Source organism: Puntigrus tetrazona, chromosome 9 (assembly GCF_018831695.1).
Source record: "Puntigrus tetrazona isolate hp1 chromosome 9, ASM1883169v1, whole genome shotgun sequence".
Classification (NCBI taxonomy): Eukaryota; Metazoa; Chordata; class Actinopteri; order Cypriniformes; family Cyprinidae; genus Puntigrus; species Puntigrus tetrazona.
The window spans coordinates 4,763,964-4,781,636 of NC_056707.1; the positions used below are offsets into that span (position 1 = coordinate 4,763,964).

Sequence of the window (17,673 nt, forward strand, 5' to 3'; positions counted from 1 at the left end):
TTATTTTAACATATTCATTTTAAAATCCATTTTAATGTCATTTTTATTTAGTATTAAAATGAAGTCATTACATTACATTACAAAAAAATACTTTTGAGAGGGGCAGAACTATGGTACAACAAATAAGATGTTGAGAGCTGCTGAGAATGCGGTACAGATGTGATACTGAAAAAAATTAAAATGCGTATCAATTTTCATTTTCTATTTGGCATGCATACGATATGTATTCATTTCCAAAAATAAATAGATACAAAGGTACTAAAAAAAGTACTTTTTCATAATTCACAATGAATGCGTAGCACAATAAATAAATAATTGTTCGCGAATCAATTCGCATTTATTCGCATGTCGCTTTCAACGATAAAGCACTTTAAAAAAAAAAAAACGTTTGCACAAATCAAGCTGCGATATCAGACAGGGTCACAGGTAGGAGCTAAACGTCTGATCATGCAGAATTACTAAACCACTGACTGCTGCTCGAGCAGATCTATTCTGCCAAACACATCAACATCGTCATGTACATTAGAGTGGTCATGACAGAAATAAACTCCAATAACTCTGTGTCTGTGTGCAGGTGAGCCATCATCCGCCCATCTCCGCTTGTCACTGTGAGTCACAGAACTTCACCTTCTGGCAAGGTAAGACTGATACCACTCCTGTATGTAACTTTCAACGACTTTTTATTATCACACTCAAGCGTGTGTGTGTGTGTGTGTGTGTGTGTCAGACGTCAGATGGAAGAATAAGTTTTGGGGGAAATCTATGGAGATTCTTCCCATCGGAACAGTGAATGTCATGCTGCCCAGGTACAGTCCCGTCTGTTTCTCTGCACCACTCGTTCACCCTGCATCTGTCCCTTCAGTGTCATGTTTTGGGTTTTTTTGCATGTGTCTGCAGTTATGGTGATCACTATGAGTGGAACAAGGTGACGACGTGCATCCACAACATTCTGAGCGGGAGGCGATGGATCGAACATTACGGCGAGGTCACGATCAGAAACACCCGCAACACTACGTGCATCTGCAAGCTCACCTTTGTTAAGGTACATGCACATCTGCAACAGCGTACACAGCGCCCTCTAGAAATGCAATGCAAGCTGCAAAATTTCACTGCTGAGGCCGTTCAAGGTAGAAATATACAGAACCGTTCTTATAAAATAACGACGTTAGAGAAAATATACATTAAGGCAAATTATAGTTATATTGGTTGCATTTCAATAAAGTTATCCTATTGCAGTCAAACGGTCAAAATGCCTGCCTTGATAGTTCTAGTGTTAAAAGCAAGCAATTATTATTTAAAACGATTTAGGAATTGTTTTATGATTATCAGTGCTCAAAACAGTTATGTTTCATGTTTTTGTGGAAACCATTATATTTTTTCCACATTCTTTAGTGAATAAAATTGTCAAAAGAACACATTTGCTTAAAATATTTTATATTTTTATATATATATGTCTAGAGATTCCCAGTCCTAAGCTGTGTGTGTGTGTGTCCAGGGAAACTACTGGAGCTCGAATGTGAATGAGGTGCAAGGATCAGTGATGGACCAGGAGGGAAAAGTCATTCACAGGCTGTTTGGGAAATGGCATGAGGGTCTATACTGTGGAGTCCCACCTTCAGCCAAATGCATCTGGAGACCAGGTATATACACTCACTGGGACCAGAAGCGCATGCAGTTTCCTCATCTCATATTATCTATTGTAAAAACATATTGTAATCTAGTGGCAGAGGAGAATGATCCACAGCCTCACGAGAGATGATTTCGACCTCGTTTTAAAGGTTTCCGTAAAGCGTTGCTTATCTTTGAAGGGTTTGGACAGCTGTGGCTTTTTATGTGTTTGTGTTGTAGGAAGAGCTCAGCTTATAAAGACTCAACACGTGCAGAGTTGGCTCTGCGGTTTACTAGTGAAAGAGCAGAGTGAAAGTAACACCGATGAGGACAATGAAGAAAGAAAGGATTATTCCAGTGTTAGTCCTTTTTAACAAAGAAACAGATAACCTTTGTAACTGAAAACCGCTGGCACAATATGCATGTATTTAATATAAAAGGTGATAAAATGCGGGTCATGAACTGCCTCAGTTTTGTATGTTGTGCGAACAGCTCTGGGCCATCAAGGCGTTTTTATTAAAAATCACTTTTCTTTTCTGTTTTTTGACCCCTCTGATGAGCACATCTTGAGTAGTGATGCTGACAGTAGAGCCAATTTATATTCCAATGTTATTGTCCTGTAAAAAAAAAACATAAGGACCCCAAACCTTTCAACAGTAATGTATGATTTTGGTCTGGTGGAGAAGAAAAAGTAAGTGGCAGACCTGAGCCGACAAGTAGCTACCCAAACTCTTCAGTAGAACTGTAGAAAGCACACGGGTAAATTTAATACAGCACACTTTAATGGCCAGTAGGAAATATCCATGATAATAAATGCCCTCAATTTAGCAGTAATTTAGCAGTTATGACCTACACAGCACAACAGAGGGAAGATCTAATGCTGTGTAGGCAGTCGGATGTTTGAGAGCGATGCTAATGCTAATACTAATGTTCCCGACACGATGATGAATCTCTTGTGTTCGTGTGTTCAGGGTCTATGCCTACAGATTATGAGCTGTACTACGGCTTCAGCAGGTTTGCTATAGAGCTCAATGAGCTCTGCCCTGAGCTGAAGGAGCTGCTGCCACCAACAGATGCTCGATTCAGGCCGGACCAGAGGTACGTGTCATCTCGTATTACTGTCTTGCTACAAAAACGTACTCTAGTTTAGCGGCAGAGGAGAGCGATCCACTGTAGAAATGATTTTGACCTCGTTTTGAAGGTTTCCGTAAAGCCTTTCTTATCTTTAAAAGGCTTTGACAGCTGTGGCTTTTGATGCGTTCGTGTCGTAGGAAAACCTCAGCTCATAAAGACGCATTGAAGTGGTGTGACACGTATTTACTGGTGAAACCGCAGAGTGAAAGTAACTTTGATGTGAACAATGAAGACAGTTCATGAAAAGGAAATAATTCCACTATTATTCTTTTGTAACAAACGGACCAGAAAACCTCATGCTATTACTAGTGTCTGGAAGGTGGTACTAGGCAGAGGGACGTTGAGATTTTAGAGCGCATTTTCTATGCAACATTTCTATGCAACATTTTTTAATCAGTATTTTTCCAGAGGAGAATTTAAAATGTGTTCAACCAAAGAAATCTTTGCGTACAAGAGCATTTTATGCGGTATTTAATATTGACGGCTAGTGGTTCAAATGGGTAGTGCCGTCCAACGTGAAGGTATTGGAGAGAGTCTTTCTCCTTCCTCCACCTCCTCAGACTCAGCACTCAGGGTTGCCAGATGACACATAGTTGGTGTTGAGCTGGACACTTTAAGCTAGCTGATGTGTTGATTTATCCATGTTTTAATATCCTACTGGTCATAGAGATTTTTAGATTTTAGATGGTGTTTTATTTGGAGTAGAATCTGGGATCTCTGGCTCAGTTTGTTTGATTGCTTCCGTGCTGAGCTTTCCACAACCTGGCAACCGTTGTGAGTGTTGAAATGCGCAGAGCAAAACAAAAACAGACATTCTGACACGGAACACACTTTAAAATTTAGAATAACTGACTGGAACCTGCAGTTTCTGACTGCTATGAATTACATGCAGCATCTTTAAAATCATTTTATTGCTAAAACTCTAAAATGTATGTTAGATGAAAGCTTCCAAAACTTGAAAATCTGATAAAAATGAAAATTAGAAACTTGCCTTTGAGTTGAAGTAAACAAAACATAGGGGAAAAAGGGGTCATATGATGCTATTTTAAAGTATGATGTTATAATTGAATCATGTGTCAACATTCTTTCACACATACGGTATGTATCTGATTTTAAAGTAATTGGGTAAAACTGTGCTGTGCGTCTCTTGATGTTTTGAGGAAAATACTTAAATGAAACGCTTAGCCTTTCATGTCACTTTATAAATGAACCCCACTTTAAAGCGTATCACGTGCGTTTCCCTGCTCCCTGAGAGAGCTTCTTGCTTAGTTCAGCTCTTTCAGCGCTCCTAGAAAGCAGGGAAACGCTGAGCAATCATCTGTGGTGAAGCTCTGGTTTAATGTGTACGGCAGGTATCTGGAGGAAGGAAATGTCCAGATGGCATCAGCTGAGAAACAAAGAATAGAAGAGCAGCAGAGAAACAGGAGGAAGTGGCTGGAGGAGAACAACATCAAATACCAGCCGCGATTCTTTAAGTGAGTGCACTTCATCTGCTGCTGCTATCGAACTCCTGTCATGAAGACGGGACCTTCTCTCTGTATTGATCTCTTCGCGCTCTCGGGTTTTAATAAGGATTCACCCGTTTCACAGGCTTCGGGTAAAATACATCGTTTAAAAAAAAAAAACGAGAAAAACTCTTTGTGTTGGAAATTTGGATTGAAGTAATCCCACGTCTTTGTAGTGAAATTGCAGTTCAGTCGCAATATTGTTTTTTTGACAAATTATAATGGTTAATGTGACAAATTATTTCAGTCCCTGATACGAGCGCCCTAGATATATGGAATACAATTTCAGTTTAAAACTTAACTACAATGTGTTTTTATTATGACACAAGCTCTTTGTGTAATATTAGCATAATAGTATCATGTCCATCACAATAATAGCTTTATATTAAGCAGCGCGTAAGGTTTTTCTGTTCCTATACATGAAAGCCTCTGTGTATTTGACACGTGCTGCGTGTAATCCACTTCATCTGTTCTAAAGTATTTCCGAACGCGAGCAGGAAATCTCGCTGACTGGTTAAGTCCGACCGCAGCGAGGCTAAACACACCAGACTTTGAAGTGTTTCTGATTGACTTGGTCACGGATCTTCAGTGAAAAGTCATTTTTGGTTGAAGAAAACAAAAACGAGCTTTTCACCCTCCTGTTCCCGGTCATTTTGAAAGAGAGGATTCTGCGTTTCCTGAAAATGCTAGTCACGGTTATCGCTTCAGACTCAAACCTACCGTCTGTGTTCGCACAGGGTATATAATAACAACACGACCCATCTTTTTAGGACCACAAAAAAAGAGCTGTATTATTACCAATATTGGATTCGCATTCTTTTGCGAATGAGTTTTTTTGCAGATTCACAGATAATTGTATCTCACTTAAATACCGTCCAATCCCAACAAACCATACATCAATGGAAAGCCTATTTAAAATATCAGTTATCGGTTTTCCGGTGGTCCACATCTGTGGGTTTAACGTGCGCTTCCTCTGTGTAACAGGAAGGTTATGGACAGCAACCAGAGGGAGAGATGGGTGTCTAACAACACATACTGGGAACTGCGCAAGGACCCTGGCTTCCTCAAACTAGAAAACCCTCAGCTGTGGTAGATCCAGATACCTGCGCTGATGACGCCTTCACTGCTGACTGCAGATGCTTACTATGCAGAACAGGAGCAGCCTGGGACTTCCCTCTAGATTTGGATTTTATCTCCAGAAGCGGACTGAAGAAAAAAAAAGAAAAGAAACGAACACTCTCTCCTCATCACTTCGGCAGGCTCCGCCTCCATAGCCTCCCTCTCCATAGTAACAGAGAGACGGCGCTGTTGTCAGGGCAGAAGTGAGAGCCGTAGAGCTGTCCACATGAAGCCGGACGCGCTTCCTGTGAAGTCTTTGCCTTAAGAAGTCGCTTCTCAACAACACCGTTTTACGCTTTTAGTGAAATTCCCTCAACTTCTAGGTTTAGATGGACCGAATTTGCTCTTGGTTACATTCTGCATGTGTAGATGGCAGCTTTCATCGGCAATATGCTACACGAACCCATCGATTTAGACAGTTTTAGTGGTATTTTTGTAAACGAACGAAGGAAGGGAACTGCTTCGGCAGCCGACTCAATCTGTCCCTCCTCACGTGATGGTTTTATAATCGCGCGCCTCCACCTTTCAAACCCTTCCAAAGAATCAAGGCTAAAAGAGAGTTCCTGGAGCCAACCTGCAACACTGTGCAGCAAGACCACGAAAGACGCCCCGGGACTCTCAGGCTCCTGTATCTCTGTAGCTGCAACTGTACATTAGCGCTCTTAATTTAAAGCAGACGTTGTGACATTTACGCTCCTGCAATTGCACCGAATCAAATTCAAGAAATTGCTCTTTTTCCAAACAGGTTCTACAAGCACTCGCCACCTTCGGAAAAACTAGTCAGTGCCCAGCGAAACTTATTACAGGTAGTTTTCGCCCCTTGTTTGAGCCAGAAGTCAGCCGCATTTAAAGGGATAGTTCACCCAAAATGAAAAACCTGTTACTTTGCTCTGCTCACCCCATCAACCCGTAAGACTCCAAACACAGCATTTCTAATAAACCTGAGCGGTTTCTGTCTTTCCGTTGACAGCTGGAGTTAACCAAAACTGTAAGTCGTTGTAAAACGAGCTTCCATGTTTACCATACTTGATGTGCTCTGTGTATAATATCACTGTTTAGATGTAAATAAAAGTAAAAAAAAAACAATCAGTTTGTTGGCCATATCTCTTCTAAAGATTAAAATGCTCGAAAGATTTAGGACACTTTTTTGGGGGGGATCTTTTTAAGTTTTGGTCACCTTGACTTTCAATGTAAGGAAGAAAACCTCTCAGATTTTGTTAAAAAATATCTTCGGTTGTGTTTCAAAAATTACCCGAATTCTTACGGGTTTGGAACGAGCGTATGATGGCAGAATTGTCTTTTTTGGGTGAACTGTCCCTTCAAAACGCAGCGGCAGCCAGCGGACATGTACAACGCGCACGTGTACGCCGTGTTTTCACGACAAGAGCGTCCTCTGCTGGCCTCTCAGTGCTACTGCATACTACACACTTCAGTGCCCTACACCTCTGTGCAGCGTGTGGAAAGGAAAGCTGACCATTTCTTGCAGCGTGCTACATTCTCACATGACCTCGCTATATGTTTAATTCAGCAAAATCCAGATTTCAACTTGGACGAAAAACTTTAGGCTAAAAAAATCTAGGTTAATCTGTTGGAAATGGACAGTGAAGTCGAGCGTGGTGCATTGTGGGATACATCCTTCGGCGTATACTGCAAATGCAAATTTTGAACTGCACCCTGCCATACTATTTCTGGCGCACGAAGTAGTATGAACTCAAATGAATCGTCCAGATATACTAAAAAATATGTCGCTGAAGTATAGCATACTGCCAAATACCGATTCTGTATATACTTAAACATCATTTTTATTTCCTAGATAAGACTTCTTGAATTAAACATACTGAGATCAATCATGTGACAACATGTAGAAGAATACATTTGCACGGTGCATTATGTTTGCCGTACTATTTTAAAACAGGCGGTGTAGTATGCAGTACGTAGTACACTAGTATTCTAGTGCAAAGTGGCATCGTGTTTCTAACTGGACCTCATTCATCAAACACAAAATCAGTCGTAAAATCGTTCTCGTGTATTTTGTTGAATTTGCTTGATCTGTTTTGCTTTCTTTAAATTGAGATCCTAGACAGCTTTAAAGGTTTTTATTTAATGTGAGTGGATTAGAAAAGAAACAGTAGAATGTCAGTAGATGTAAAAAGCCAAAAACAGTGTAGTCACAGTGACAGAGATGATCTCTGCCATTAGTAGACCTGTAAGTCACTGTTTGAGTCCTTCACTGTGCCTTAACGCATATCAACCATATCGACGCACTCTACTGAGCACAGTCCATCCTCAGCATCCCTCATCTTCTGCACACTGACGCACTTTCCTCCAGAGAGCCCAAACACACTTCAAAACACCGCCTGACGGACACAAACAAGGAAGCCTGCGTCTACAAAACCGCATACCGAGTTCTCATACTGCAGATAATTACGTTTTTGGAGACGTCTTCGTCCACACACCGAGAGCTGACCCGTTTCTGAAGCGTACAGGGAAGATGATTTCAGACGCATCTAGCCTAAGACGAGAAGATAGAGCAGGTGGAGCTCCTCGTGGGGAAAGGCGCCGTAGTGAGCGCATCCGCCGTTAGTTTCTCACCACTGCATGAAAACACGTCACAGCCTGCCAATGATCTCCGATGCCTTATCGAAATGTCCGTTTAATTTCTGCCTCGTCAGATCCTCACCGAGACGCCCTGCACCGTGTGCGGGGGTTTTATTCATGTGTTCAGCTGAAGAAGTGCAATTGTACGACGACATCTCTCTCTCTGTTCGCAGCTGCTCCAGCGCTCCACTGCTGTGCGACTCCCGACGTGTCATTAGGACACTCTCCAGACCCGCTGTCTCACCTTTAAATTCATAGTAAGAAATACATATTTATGTTCGAAGTCATCGTCTGTGTCTGTGGTTTATTGCCAGTCTCGTCATTCAGCTCCAGTTCAGACCTCGTATTAGGAGGAGGTCGGCCCCGGCACAGTTTTAAGATACATGGACAGTTATTTTAAAGAGTTGCTCCACCTCCAAAATGAAAGTTGTGTCAAAATTTGCCTTTCGGGGTGGAGTAATACTTTTATACTTCTTAAGATCATCTAAGCGTACTCAACTGTGCTATTTCTAGACACCATGAATATGAGCTAAAATGCACTTTTTTACGTGTTTCTGCAGTTCTAGACTCACCTCAAAATATTCCTCAAAATGAATAAATCCAAATCAATGGTCCAATTCAACCATACTAAGAAAAAACGACAAAGACTGCTGAACTTTCTCCTCACGTGATCCAGAACATATAAATAACGGAGTCGGTTCCTTTAGGAATTAATGAAATATTGTAAGGCAAAACAGCCTATTTATGAGGAGCACAATCGTGTTTATTTTCAAAAATAGAAATAAAACTGAACAACTTAATATCGCAATGTCAAAAATCTATATCCCTCAAAAAAGTTATTTCATTTAAGTGATCAATTAAATAATGTATATCAAAATTAATGTTCAAAGACTACTTGCACTGGATGTGTTGGTTTTGGTCTCATCGCTTCCTGCCGCCGTGTCAATCAATGATGAAATCTCAATATCAAGTGATTTATATTCTAGACACAATATTGGCTTTTGTAACTCATTTTAAGGGGCTTCACTTCTGGTTACCGCTCAACCCGAAACAAAGGTCGCACTACATCTATTTTAGTGTAGTTTTACTTCAGCTTTTTCACATGTAGCATGTGTTTGTTTGGATAAGAGCAGAAGGCAAGATTGATGTGCCATCAAAGCAGTTCATACAGGTAAGTGGCCTTCAAGCCAAATGCATTTCCAGCTCCCTCCAACACATTTTAAGCTGTGATATCAATTAGCCTACAGTAAGGAGTCTTTGTCTCTTGGTTTAACTTTAAAATAAAGAAGTAAAAATTCAATTGCTTTCTATAATGTCCATGGACCACAATACCAGAGATTTATGCAACAACGGCTTTTGATTGATGAGGAACATGGTAATATTTGGCTGAGATTATTTGAAGATCTCCACACAGGCTCTAGTTTTCCACCAATACACAACACCCCCTGTACAGTGCATCCAGGAAGCATTCACAGCGCTCCACTTTTTCCACATTTTGTTAAGTTACGTCCTTATCTCGAAATGAATTCACAAAATAATAAAAACAATAGCCCATAATGACAATGTAAAAAGAAGTTTATTTGATATCTTTACAAATGTATTATACATAAAAAAAAAAAGTAAATCACATTTACGAGTATTCACAGCCTTTGTCATGACGCTCAAAACTGAGCTCAGGTGCATCCCGTTTCCACTGATCATCTTGATTGGAGTCCACCTGTGGTAGCACACACCATTTTCTATAAGTCCCACAAGTAACGTTGTGTGTCAGAGCACAAACCAACCAAAGAAGTCCTAGGAATCGTCTGTAGAGTCTCGATTACCATTAATAGGAGAAGTTTGAATTAACCAGGGCTCCTGCCAAACAGAGGAGCTGATGGAGAAGGGCCTTGGTTTAGACTGGTGACCAAGAACCTGATCATCCTCCATCTCCACAACATACGTGGAGAGAAGGACAAACAGCACTGAAACAACTCCATCGATCTGGGCTTCATGACAATGTCACAAAACTCAATCCTCTCCTCAGTGAAAACATATTTGGCATTTGCAAAAAAAGAAAAAAGCACCTAAAGAACAAGATTCTCTGGTCTGATGAACCTCAGTTAGTAGTTTGAAGCAAACCCGCTGTGTGCTGGTGTCCACCTCGTGCTGTGGGGTGTTATTTAGCAGCAGGGACTGGGAAGAAGGTTCATCTTTAAGGGACCTAAGCTCGCAGCCAAGATAACACCGAAGTGACTACGGTACAACAGGCTCACCAGAGCCCAGACTTGAACCCGACTGAACACTGACGCTCCACATCTGACCTGATGGAGCTTGAGAGGTGCTGCTATGAGGAATGGGAGAAACTGCCCAAAAATAGCTTGTAGCATCATACCCAAAGACTGGAGGCTGTGATTGCTGTGAATACTTATTTGTGAATTTCTTTATTGAATATTTTTGCTAATTTAACTTTTTGACATTGTCATTGTAGTGTAACTGTTTGTGGAATTCACTTAACACTAAGAAGTGAAAATCTAGGCTCAAACTCAAACACACACAGCTTTAACATGGACATTAATACACATATGCACGTGGTATACTTGATCAAATATATTAAAGTTACTGTATCTTCAGAACCGAAGTGTTAAAAACACAACCCTATTCTGATCTAATAAGTAACGTGGTTGAGAGCGACGGGGTTGTGATTTTTGGCCACTGCCTTAAACTTAGTGAATAACAAGAGAGCAAATGGCGTGCATGGTATTAAGAATCATGCATGTCGTTAAAATAAAAAAATTTCACAAGTAAGCATTTTCTATCTTTATTTTATGTAACGGGGATGAGTCGTTAAGCTTTACAATCACTATCACGATAAGATATATTTATAAAAGGAGCCTTTGTCTGCTCACAATGTTGTTCGGAAGAGTTATATGATGTCACTTCCAGTTAATGATGTCACAAGGATCAGTTCATTTTATGAGGGGATGATATGTGTAACGGGGTTGAGATAATGATTTTAAAGAACAACCAAAAAACATAAACCGTAAAAAAGCACAGACAGATTTTTATAAGAATGGCAAAATCCATGGACTTTTTCTAATTTTATTATTCATATCCCTTCTTTCATAGAAGACCATGAGGGACATGACAAAACAGGCGGCATCGACAGAAAATAAGATGATTTGTAACATGTTTTTGAAAGGAGACATTTCAAATTCAATTCATACAAAAAGCTTTTAGTGACCCAATAAATAACATGAACTTAAAAAGGTCAGAGGGACTCAGATCGTGCCTGTTTCGTGACATGAGTCTTGGATTGAGCTCCTCAGACAGACATAGGGCAGAGGGCATAGCGTGTAGTGAAGCTCAGGGAGGAAAAAAAACAACTCGCATGCATTATATCACAGTTTGATTCGTTTTTTTGCCAAAAGTAGATAATCTATGACATGCAATGTTCGGTTCATTGGTTCACCCCGAAAACCCTGTGACCAACCACCACATGGCAACCCAGGACACCGCACTGAAAAGCTTTAAATAATGAACTACATCTTTTTTTTAAACTGCTGTTCATTTTTGCAAACTTATACACACCTGCCCACAAAACGTGGGAAACCTTTAGCGTATATCACATCAAATAAAACGCCTCTCGAAACGATTCAAAACTGGTATTCTTGCACGTTTTGCTTGTTCAGTGTGCATTGGAGTTAGTCGTAGAACTCAAACGTGTGTGATCATGGGAAAAAACACACTGCATATACAGTGTATGAGCGCAGATTTATACATGTTAAGGTTATTGAACTGAACTTGATCTGTGAAAGGCCTGGATTGTTAGAGCTGCTTTACAGCCGGACTTGAATGTTACCTCTGCTTTGAAACAATCTGAAGTGTATAAAGCGTTATAGAAATAAACGTGACTTGCTTGACTTCTATGCGTATTCAGAATATATTAAAAAAGTACTGTAATACTGTACCTTTTTAGAAATCCTCCTTACGTTACATTGAGTATCTAAGTGAACGTATTGTGTATAAATGTTTTCATACACGATCAATACGGTCAGTAAATAAGCGAAGCATTATAAAGGCAGTGTTTCCCAAATGAAACGAGAGCTGTTAGTTCTGAAGAACGTTTCCAACATAGACAATAGTTTAGTTTCATTTCAAAAGGAGTGTAAAGCACCATATAAATATTGACCACATGAGTATGCCTCGACTACAACTGTTACGGTGTAAGCTATTTACAAAAAGTAAAAAAAAAACCTAATATGGTGTTTACAATGGATTCATGAAGCAAAAACAGATGCTCATCAATGCTCACAAAAACATCTGACTGAATCCAGTTAGAGGTTAACTGCAGAAGTGGTTGCAGATGTAGTGCTTCGTAGCATCCAAGAATGAACTCAGCATGGTAACCCAGAAAAGGATTTATTTTCTGCATAGAGTCGGGTCTCTTACAGCAGAAGGTGTCCACTGGTTGCACGGTCACGCTGATCCCAGAGCTGCTGTTAGTGTTTACTGGCCACCATCTTGATGTACTGCAGGGCGTTATGTGCTGCGGTGTTGTGAGCGTTACTGCTGGTCATCCCTGTACCGTGACACACCGTCACCGGCCGAGTGGACAGCTCCACCAAACACTGGTACTGACCGTTCACCGTCAGCTCATCTGGAAAACACACACACACACACACTCATGTGTGACCCTGGACCACAAAACCACTCATAAGGGTATATTTATACATAATCAGAAAGCTGAATAAATACCATTTCAACATTTTCATTGTTGGACACAACGATATTAAAACAAGATACATCTATTTGAAAATCTGGAATCTTCTTTTCTTAAAAATTGAGAAGATAGCCTTCGAAGTTGACCAAATGAAGTTAAAAACTAAGTTTTGATTTTTACTAAAACATCTTCATGGAACATGGTCTTTATTTAAAGTGTTGAAAAACTCATGTTGTTTCAAAACCATAAGACCTTCATTCATCTTCAACACAAATTTAAGATATTTTTGCTGAAATCTGAGAGCTATCTGACCTCCATAGAGAGCAACACTGAGCAACTGAACTGATCCAGCTCCAGAAACTCATCAGTGGCTAAACTTCAAAAACAAATTTGCGCAAAGAAAACAAAAATTACAATTTACTCAACCATTCTTTTGCCCCGAGTTACGTCTTCCTCCCTTTTAAAAATGACTTAAGAGCATATTTTACATAATCAGCGCTGTTATGTTTGGGGGAAAGCACGAACGTGAACGAAATAATCTAGATACTATCAAAAAAGACGAATGTTTGAATTTTTTTCTTCTTTGCACTAAAAAACCCTTCTCGTAGAGTAACAAAACTCAGACGGCTCTCAGATTTCCTCTAAAATATCCTAATTTGTTTTCTGGAGATGAACGAAGGTCTTAAGGGTTTGGAAAGACATGAGGGCGAGTAATTAATGACAGCGTTTTAATTTTGGGGTCAACTAACCCTTTATTATCCTAATGATTTTTGGCATTAGAGAAAAATCATTGCTATTGCCCCAAATACACACAAGCAACTTAAAAGACAGTTTTTTTGCTCCAGGGTCATAAATATCAACCAGACGCATCTCTGATGACACAAAGTGAGAAACGAGCACCAACCGATGTCTATGTACGTGACCTGAAAGCCCAGCTCCAGTGAGATCTCCAGCAGCATCTGAATGTAGTCCGTGTTCGGGATGCTGAGCGGCGTCCTCCTCAGGAGGGATATCTTCTCCCCCATGGACTGCCGTAAGCTCTCCACATACACGCGAGACGGCGGGCTCTGGGGACCACAGGGGACACGGGGTCAACACATCTCATCTGCTTTAAATCCTCGTGATCTGAAGAGCACTCTTTCAGCCATGATTCAATTCCAAAACAACTCCTCATGCTGAAACATTGATGCAATGGCACAAGGGCACGAATCATTTATGAGTCAAGGTGACGCGTCACATTCTCTTTAAGGCTTTTCCTTCATTCTTTCACGTTTCAGACTTGATTTTCAGACACATGATTTTTCTTTTTGTTAAATAAGGGTCATATTAAAACTTTTTACCACTTTTTTAAAGCGCACTTTTGCTACACAAATGAGCAGATTTTAATAACTCTTGTCCCGTGTCTCGACTTTTAATCTTAAACGATGAAATTTCATCAGAAATATGTATTATGCTTAAAATATGAAGCGTGTACAACGATAATCCTATCTAAACCAGGGGTTACTAAATAGGGGTTTGCAAAGACGATAACTCATTAAACCATGCAAATGTAAAAACAACTAAAATTTTATAAAATTACTGGAATAAAATGTACATCTCAGAGGGTGCTTTGAGAAAGCGTTTCATGTCAAAGAGCTTCGGCTGACAACAGGACTCCCGGACGCCATTAAACAAATATAAGTGAAATATGGTCTTTATGTTGTTATGTTGTAATTGTAATTGCTAATAAATAACAAAACCAATCTGGCACGATACTATAATGCCGAATGGCTGCAACTACTCAAATTATTCACAAAAATCTATTTAATAAAGTATTAGCGATATTATAAACGTTTAACAAATATTTAAAAACTTGCTTTTTGTTGTTTCCACACATATATTCAGAGATACAGTGTGAAAATAATCTAAGCTTGAATGTTCAGAGCGATCCATAAAAAAAATGGCATCCCCTAATAATGTTATTATTTATTTTAGATCATTTTGTGTTTAAATAAAGATTTCTCTCGACGTCCAGCTCTTCGTGAACGATAACCACCTAATGGTGAGCTTGTAACGCAGGAGCGAACACTGACCCACGTGATCTCGGGAGATCCGGACAGGCTCTGCAGTTTCCCCAGCATGCGTTCGGCCGCCGCGCGTCTGGCCAGTTTTTTGGAGCTGCCGGAGCCTGACGAGCAAAAGCACACGACAAAAGCATCAGCAGCTGAGCGGCGAGACGTCACGCTGTGAGAGAGAGAGACACACGGCACCTGACTCCTCCAGTCCCTCCAGGCGGCAGGTAACGGTGAACTCCTTCATGTGATCGGGCCCCGACTCCAGACACACCACGTACTCCGGCAGACACCACACCCTCTGCATGGCCAGCTCCTGACACGACACAGAAGGATCGGCGGTTGCTAGGGCGTTCTGGACCGTCGCTAGGGCACGGTCAAACACTTCATACAAAGATGGTGCACTTATGTGGGACCCCAGGCCACAAAACCAGTCGTAAGTAGCACGGGCTTATTTGTATCAAGTATTATAAGAACGGGACGGACAGAGTCACATGCAGAATAGCCCCGCCTCCTGAATAAAAGAGCCAATCACTAATTAGCAAAGCCTGCGCGCCACTGCGGGATTAAAAACAGTAACATTTTGAAATATTTTTGCCATTTAAAAAAACTATTTCTATTTTCATTCATTTAAAGGCTAAATCACTCCGGTCACATGATCCTTCAGAAGGAATCCTTCTGATTTGCCGAAACATTTATTATTATGATGTTGTTGAAACAGCTAAAGAATTTTTTCTGATGAATAGTTATCTGAAATAGACGCATTTTGTTAAATTTGTCACTTTGAATTCATTTAAAGCATCCTTGCTAAATAAGTTAATTCTGAAAACATACTCCAATATTAATAATTTAAAAAAAAAATCTGAATAATAGAACGATTTCTGAAGGATCATGCGACACTGAAGACTACTGTGACGACGCAGGACCTTTAATCACAGGAATAAATGACATTTTAAAATGTGCTTTGGATCAAATAAATGCGGGCTTGGTGAGCAAAGAGAAATCTTCTGGTGGTGCGCATGCGCGCTGGCCTGAAAAATAACACTTTTAACGCTATTTGTGCAAAAGGCACTAAACGAAGGGGTCAGTTGTAGGATACCTGCAGGACTCCCACAGGATTGGAGGCGTCACCGGCTTCGGGAGAAATACCATCTCTCTGATCACTGCCAAAGATTCAGAAAGCATGAATAAATACAGTAAAGAGCTACAGTAATTCATATCACACACTGTGGATTTTACTTTAGATGGGTGTCTCGTTTCAGTAATTTCAAAACGGCTTCCGCAGCTTCATGTTTAGCAGCCTTTTTAGTGGACCCTCGCCCTTTAAGAACAAAACAGCACCTATTAGAAAACTGACGCGCATTATGTACTATACTCTGCTAAGGTGTCACTTAATGAAGTGGTGGAAAGCCAGACCTTTGCACGTGATGTCTGCTATAGCGACGCTGAACATGAAGGAGGGCTGGTGCGTGTCTCCGTCGGCCTGGAGGAGCTCGTACACAGGCGCGCTGCCGATTTTAATGCCGTATTCGTGCAGGATCTGGATGGGCGTTTTATCCTGACAGCGCTGATGAGCCATGCTGACTCTGAGACGAGAACTGTGTGTTAAAAGCGGCTCACAATCACGGCGGAGCACAATACAAACATGCTAGGCAGGGACTAACGTAGCTCAAAACACGCCAAAATACACGAGACACTTCGTTATAACAAACAATACGTCCTTCCCGTCTGTAAGTGTTTCACTAAACTATCTGCCATCCACCTCTGTCCGAGGCGTTGCGCATATTAACGCATAAACAGACAAGTACGTGTTTATATACATTTAAATGTGCGCGTAAGAGTAAAGAAGAGCTTGCGTGTCAAAATATAAAGAGCATCTTACTGAGACTCGGCCATTATTGCTGGAGAATGCCGCTTCTGCGTGGATGGAAGAACGCTGGCCAATAGGATTCGAGAATACTGGCGCTAAGCCCCGCCTTCTGCGCCAGAGCCTCTTCTACGGGGGAACCCGCTGCAATGCGTAACGTTTCGGAGTCCCGAGGAGACGCGGTTTTTCCTGAGTGAAAGTAGACTGCTTTTGCGTGTGAACAACTCCTATAAGCCGAATGTCCGTTTATCTTTAACAGGGTTTGGTAGGACATTTTCGGAATCGGGGATGACATTGCGACACGTGAGGGCTCAATTTACGGCACAGCCCATTCACTTCTCTGCAACTTTGACCGTTTTAAAAGACTATAAGAAATAAAACGACGGACGGTTCACTCCTATACTGTATAAATGGGAGAAAGTGCAATAGGCAATATGGCACGAAGTCCCGCCTTGTAAACGAAAGAGCCAATCGTTGGTTGGCAAATCCGTTGCGTCACTGCAGCGGCTGTTAGAGGCTCAAGTTTCCATAGAAACCCGAGGCTGGAGCAGTCGATGCGCGTGCGCAGTCACAAGCGCGTTGGAGCTGCGCATGCGCATTGGCTCGCCTAGCCTAAAAAGCAAGCCTTTCAGACGCATAAGAAACAAAACACACATGGGGCAGTTAATTTCTAATTTTGTTGCTGATTTGAAATATGTAATTTAATCGCTAGTTCAGCAAGCAGGTTTTGAGATCTCAGCGTTCCTCCATTCATGTAGAGAGGAAGGCGTTGCTAATATGGCGGCCGAAAGAACATACTTTCCCTGAAAAGGACTTTGACAGCCGATATGGCCCTGAGCGTGTCATCTCCTTTTACAATGAGACGATCTCTGGCTCCACCATTCGTAAGCTTTTGGGATTGGTTGTACCTTTTTTTACAGCGTATGGTTGCAACCAATCGGATCCAGATTTAAGCTTGATCTCATTGCGCCAGCAGAGTAACGTCATACAGACGGCCACACTTGAACATTAACCTAAATATCGCAAATGTGCTCTTTGTAGTACATTGAACATTTTTTGAAAGTGTTTTTGATTAATTTTAGATCACTT

General features: G+C 40.9%; 2 protein-coding genes across 9 annotated transcripts in view; one reads left to right on the forward strand and one right to left on the reverse strand.

Annotated features, from left to right (window-relative positions):
- osbpl6 (oxysterol binding protein-like 6) overlaps positions 1-8,251 on the forward strand; it is a 51,660-nt gene extending 43,409 nt beyond the window's left edge. For all 8 annotated transcript variants that reach the window (XM_043248632.1, XM_043248634.1, XM_043248636.1 and 5 more), the window contains 7 exons: positions 575-638; positions 728-806; positions 898-1,042; positions 1,496-1,640; positions 2,580-2,706; positions 4,095-4,217; positions 5,232-8,251. In XM_043248632.1, the coding sequence (XP_043104567.1) occupies positions 575-638; positions 728-806; positions 898-1,042; positions 1,496-1,640; positions 2,580-2,706; positions 4,095-4,217; positions 5,232-5,340 (792 nt within the window). In that variant the 3' untranslated portion in view covers positions 5,341-8,251. The remainder of the gene's footprint in view (positions 1-574; positions 639-727; positions 807-897; positions 1,043-1,495; positions 1,641-2,579; positions 2,707-4,094; positions 4,218-5,231) is intronic.
- Positions 8,252-11,031: 2,780 nt separating this feature from the next.
- prkra (protein kinase, interferon-inducible double stranded RNA dependent activator) lies at positions 11,032-16,714 on the reverse strand. Its single transcript, XM_043248641.1, has 8 exons — positions 16,600-16,714; positions 16,134-16,303; positions 15,957-16,038; positions 15,817-15,880; positions 14,916-15,033; positions 14,739-14,833; positions 13,571-13,733; positions 11,032-12,603 (listed from the first exon to the last, which is right to left on the reverse strand). Exons 1-8 carry the CDS (start codon positions 16,611-16,613, stop codon positions 12,446-12,448), a joined length of 864 nt encoding a protein of 287 aa, XP_043104576.1. The 5' UTR covers positions 16,614-16,714; the 3' UTR covers positions 11,032-12,445.
- Between the last annotated feature and the right edge of the window lie 959 nt (positions 16,715-17,673).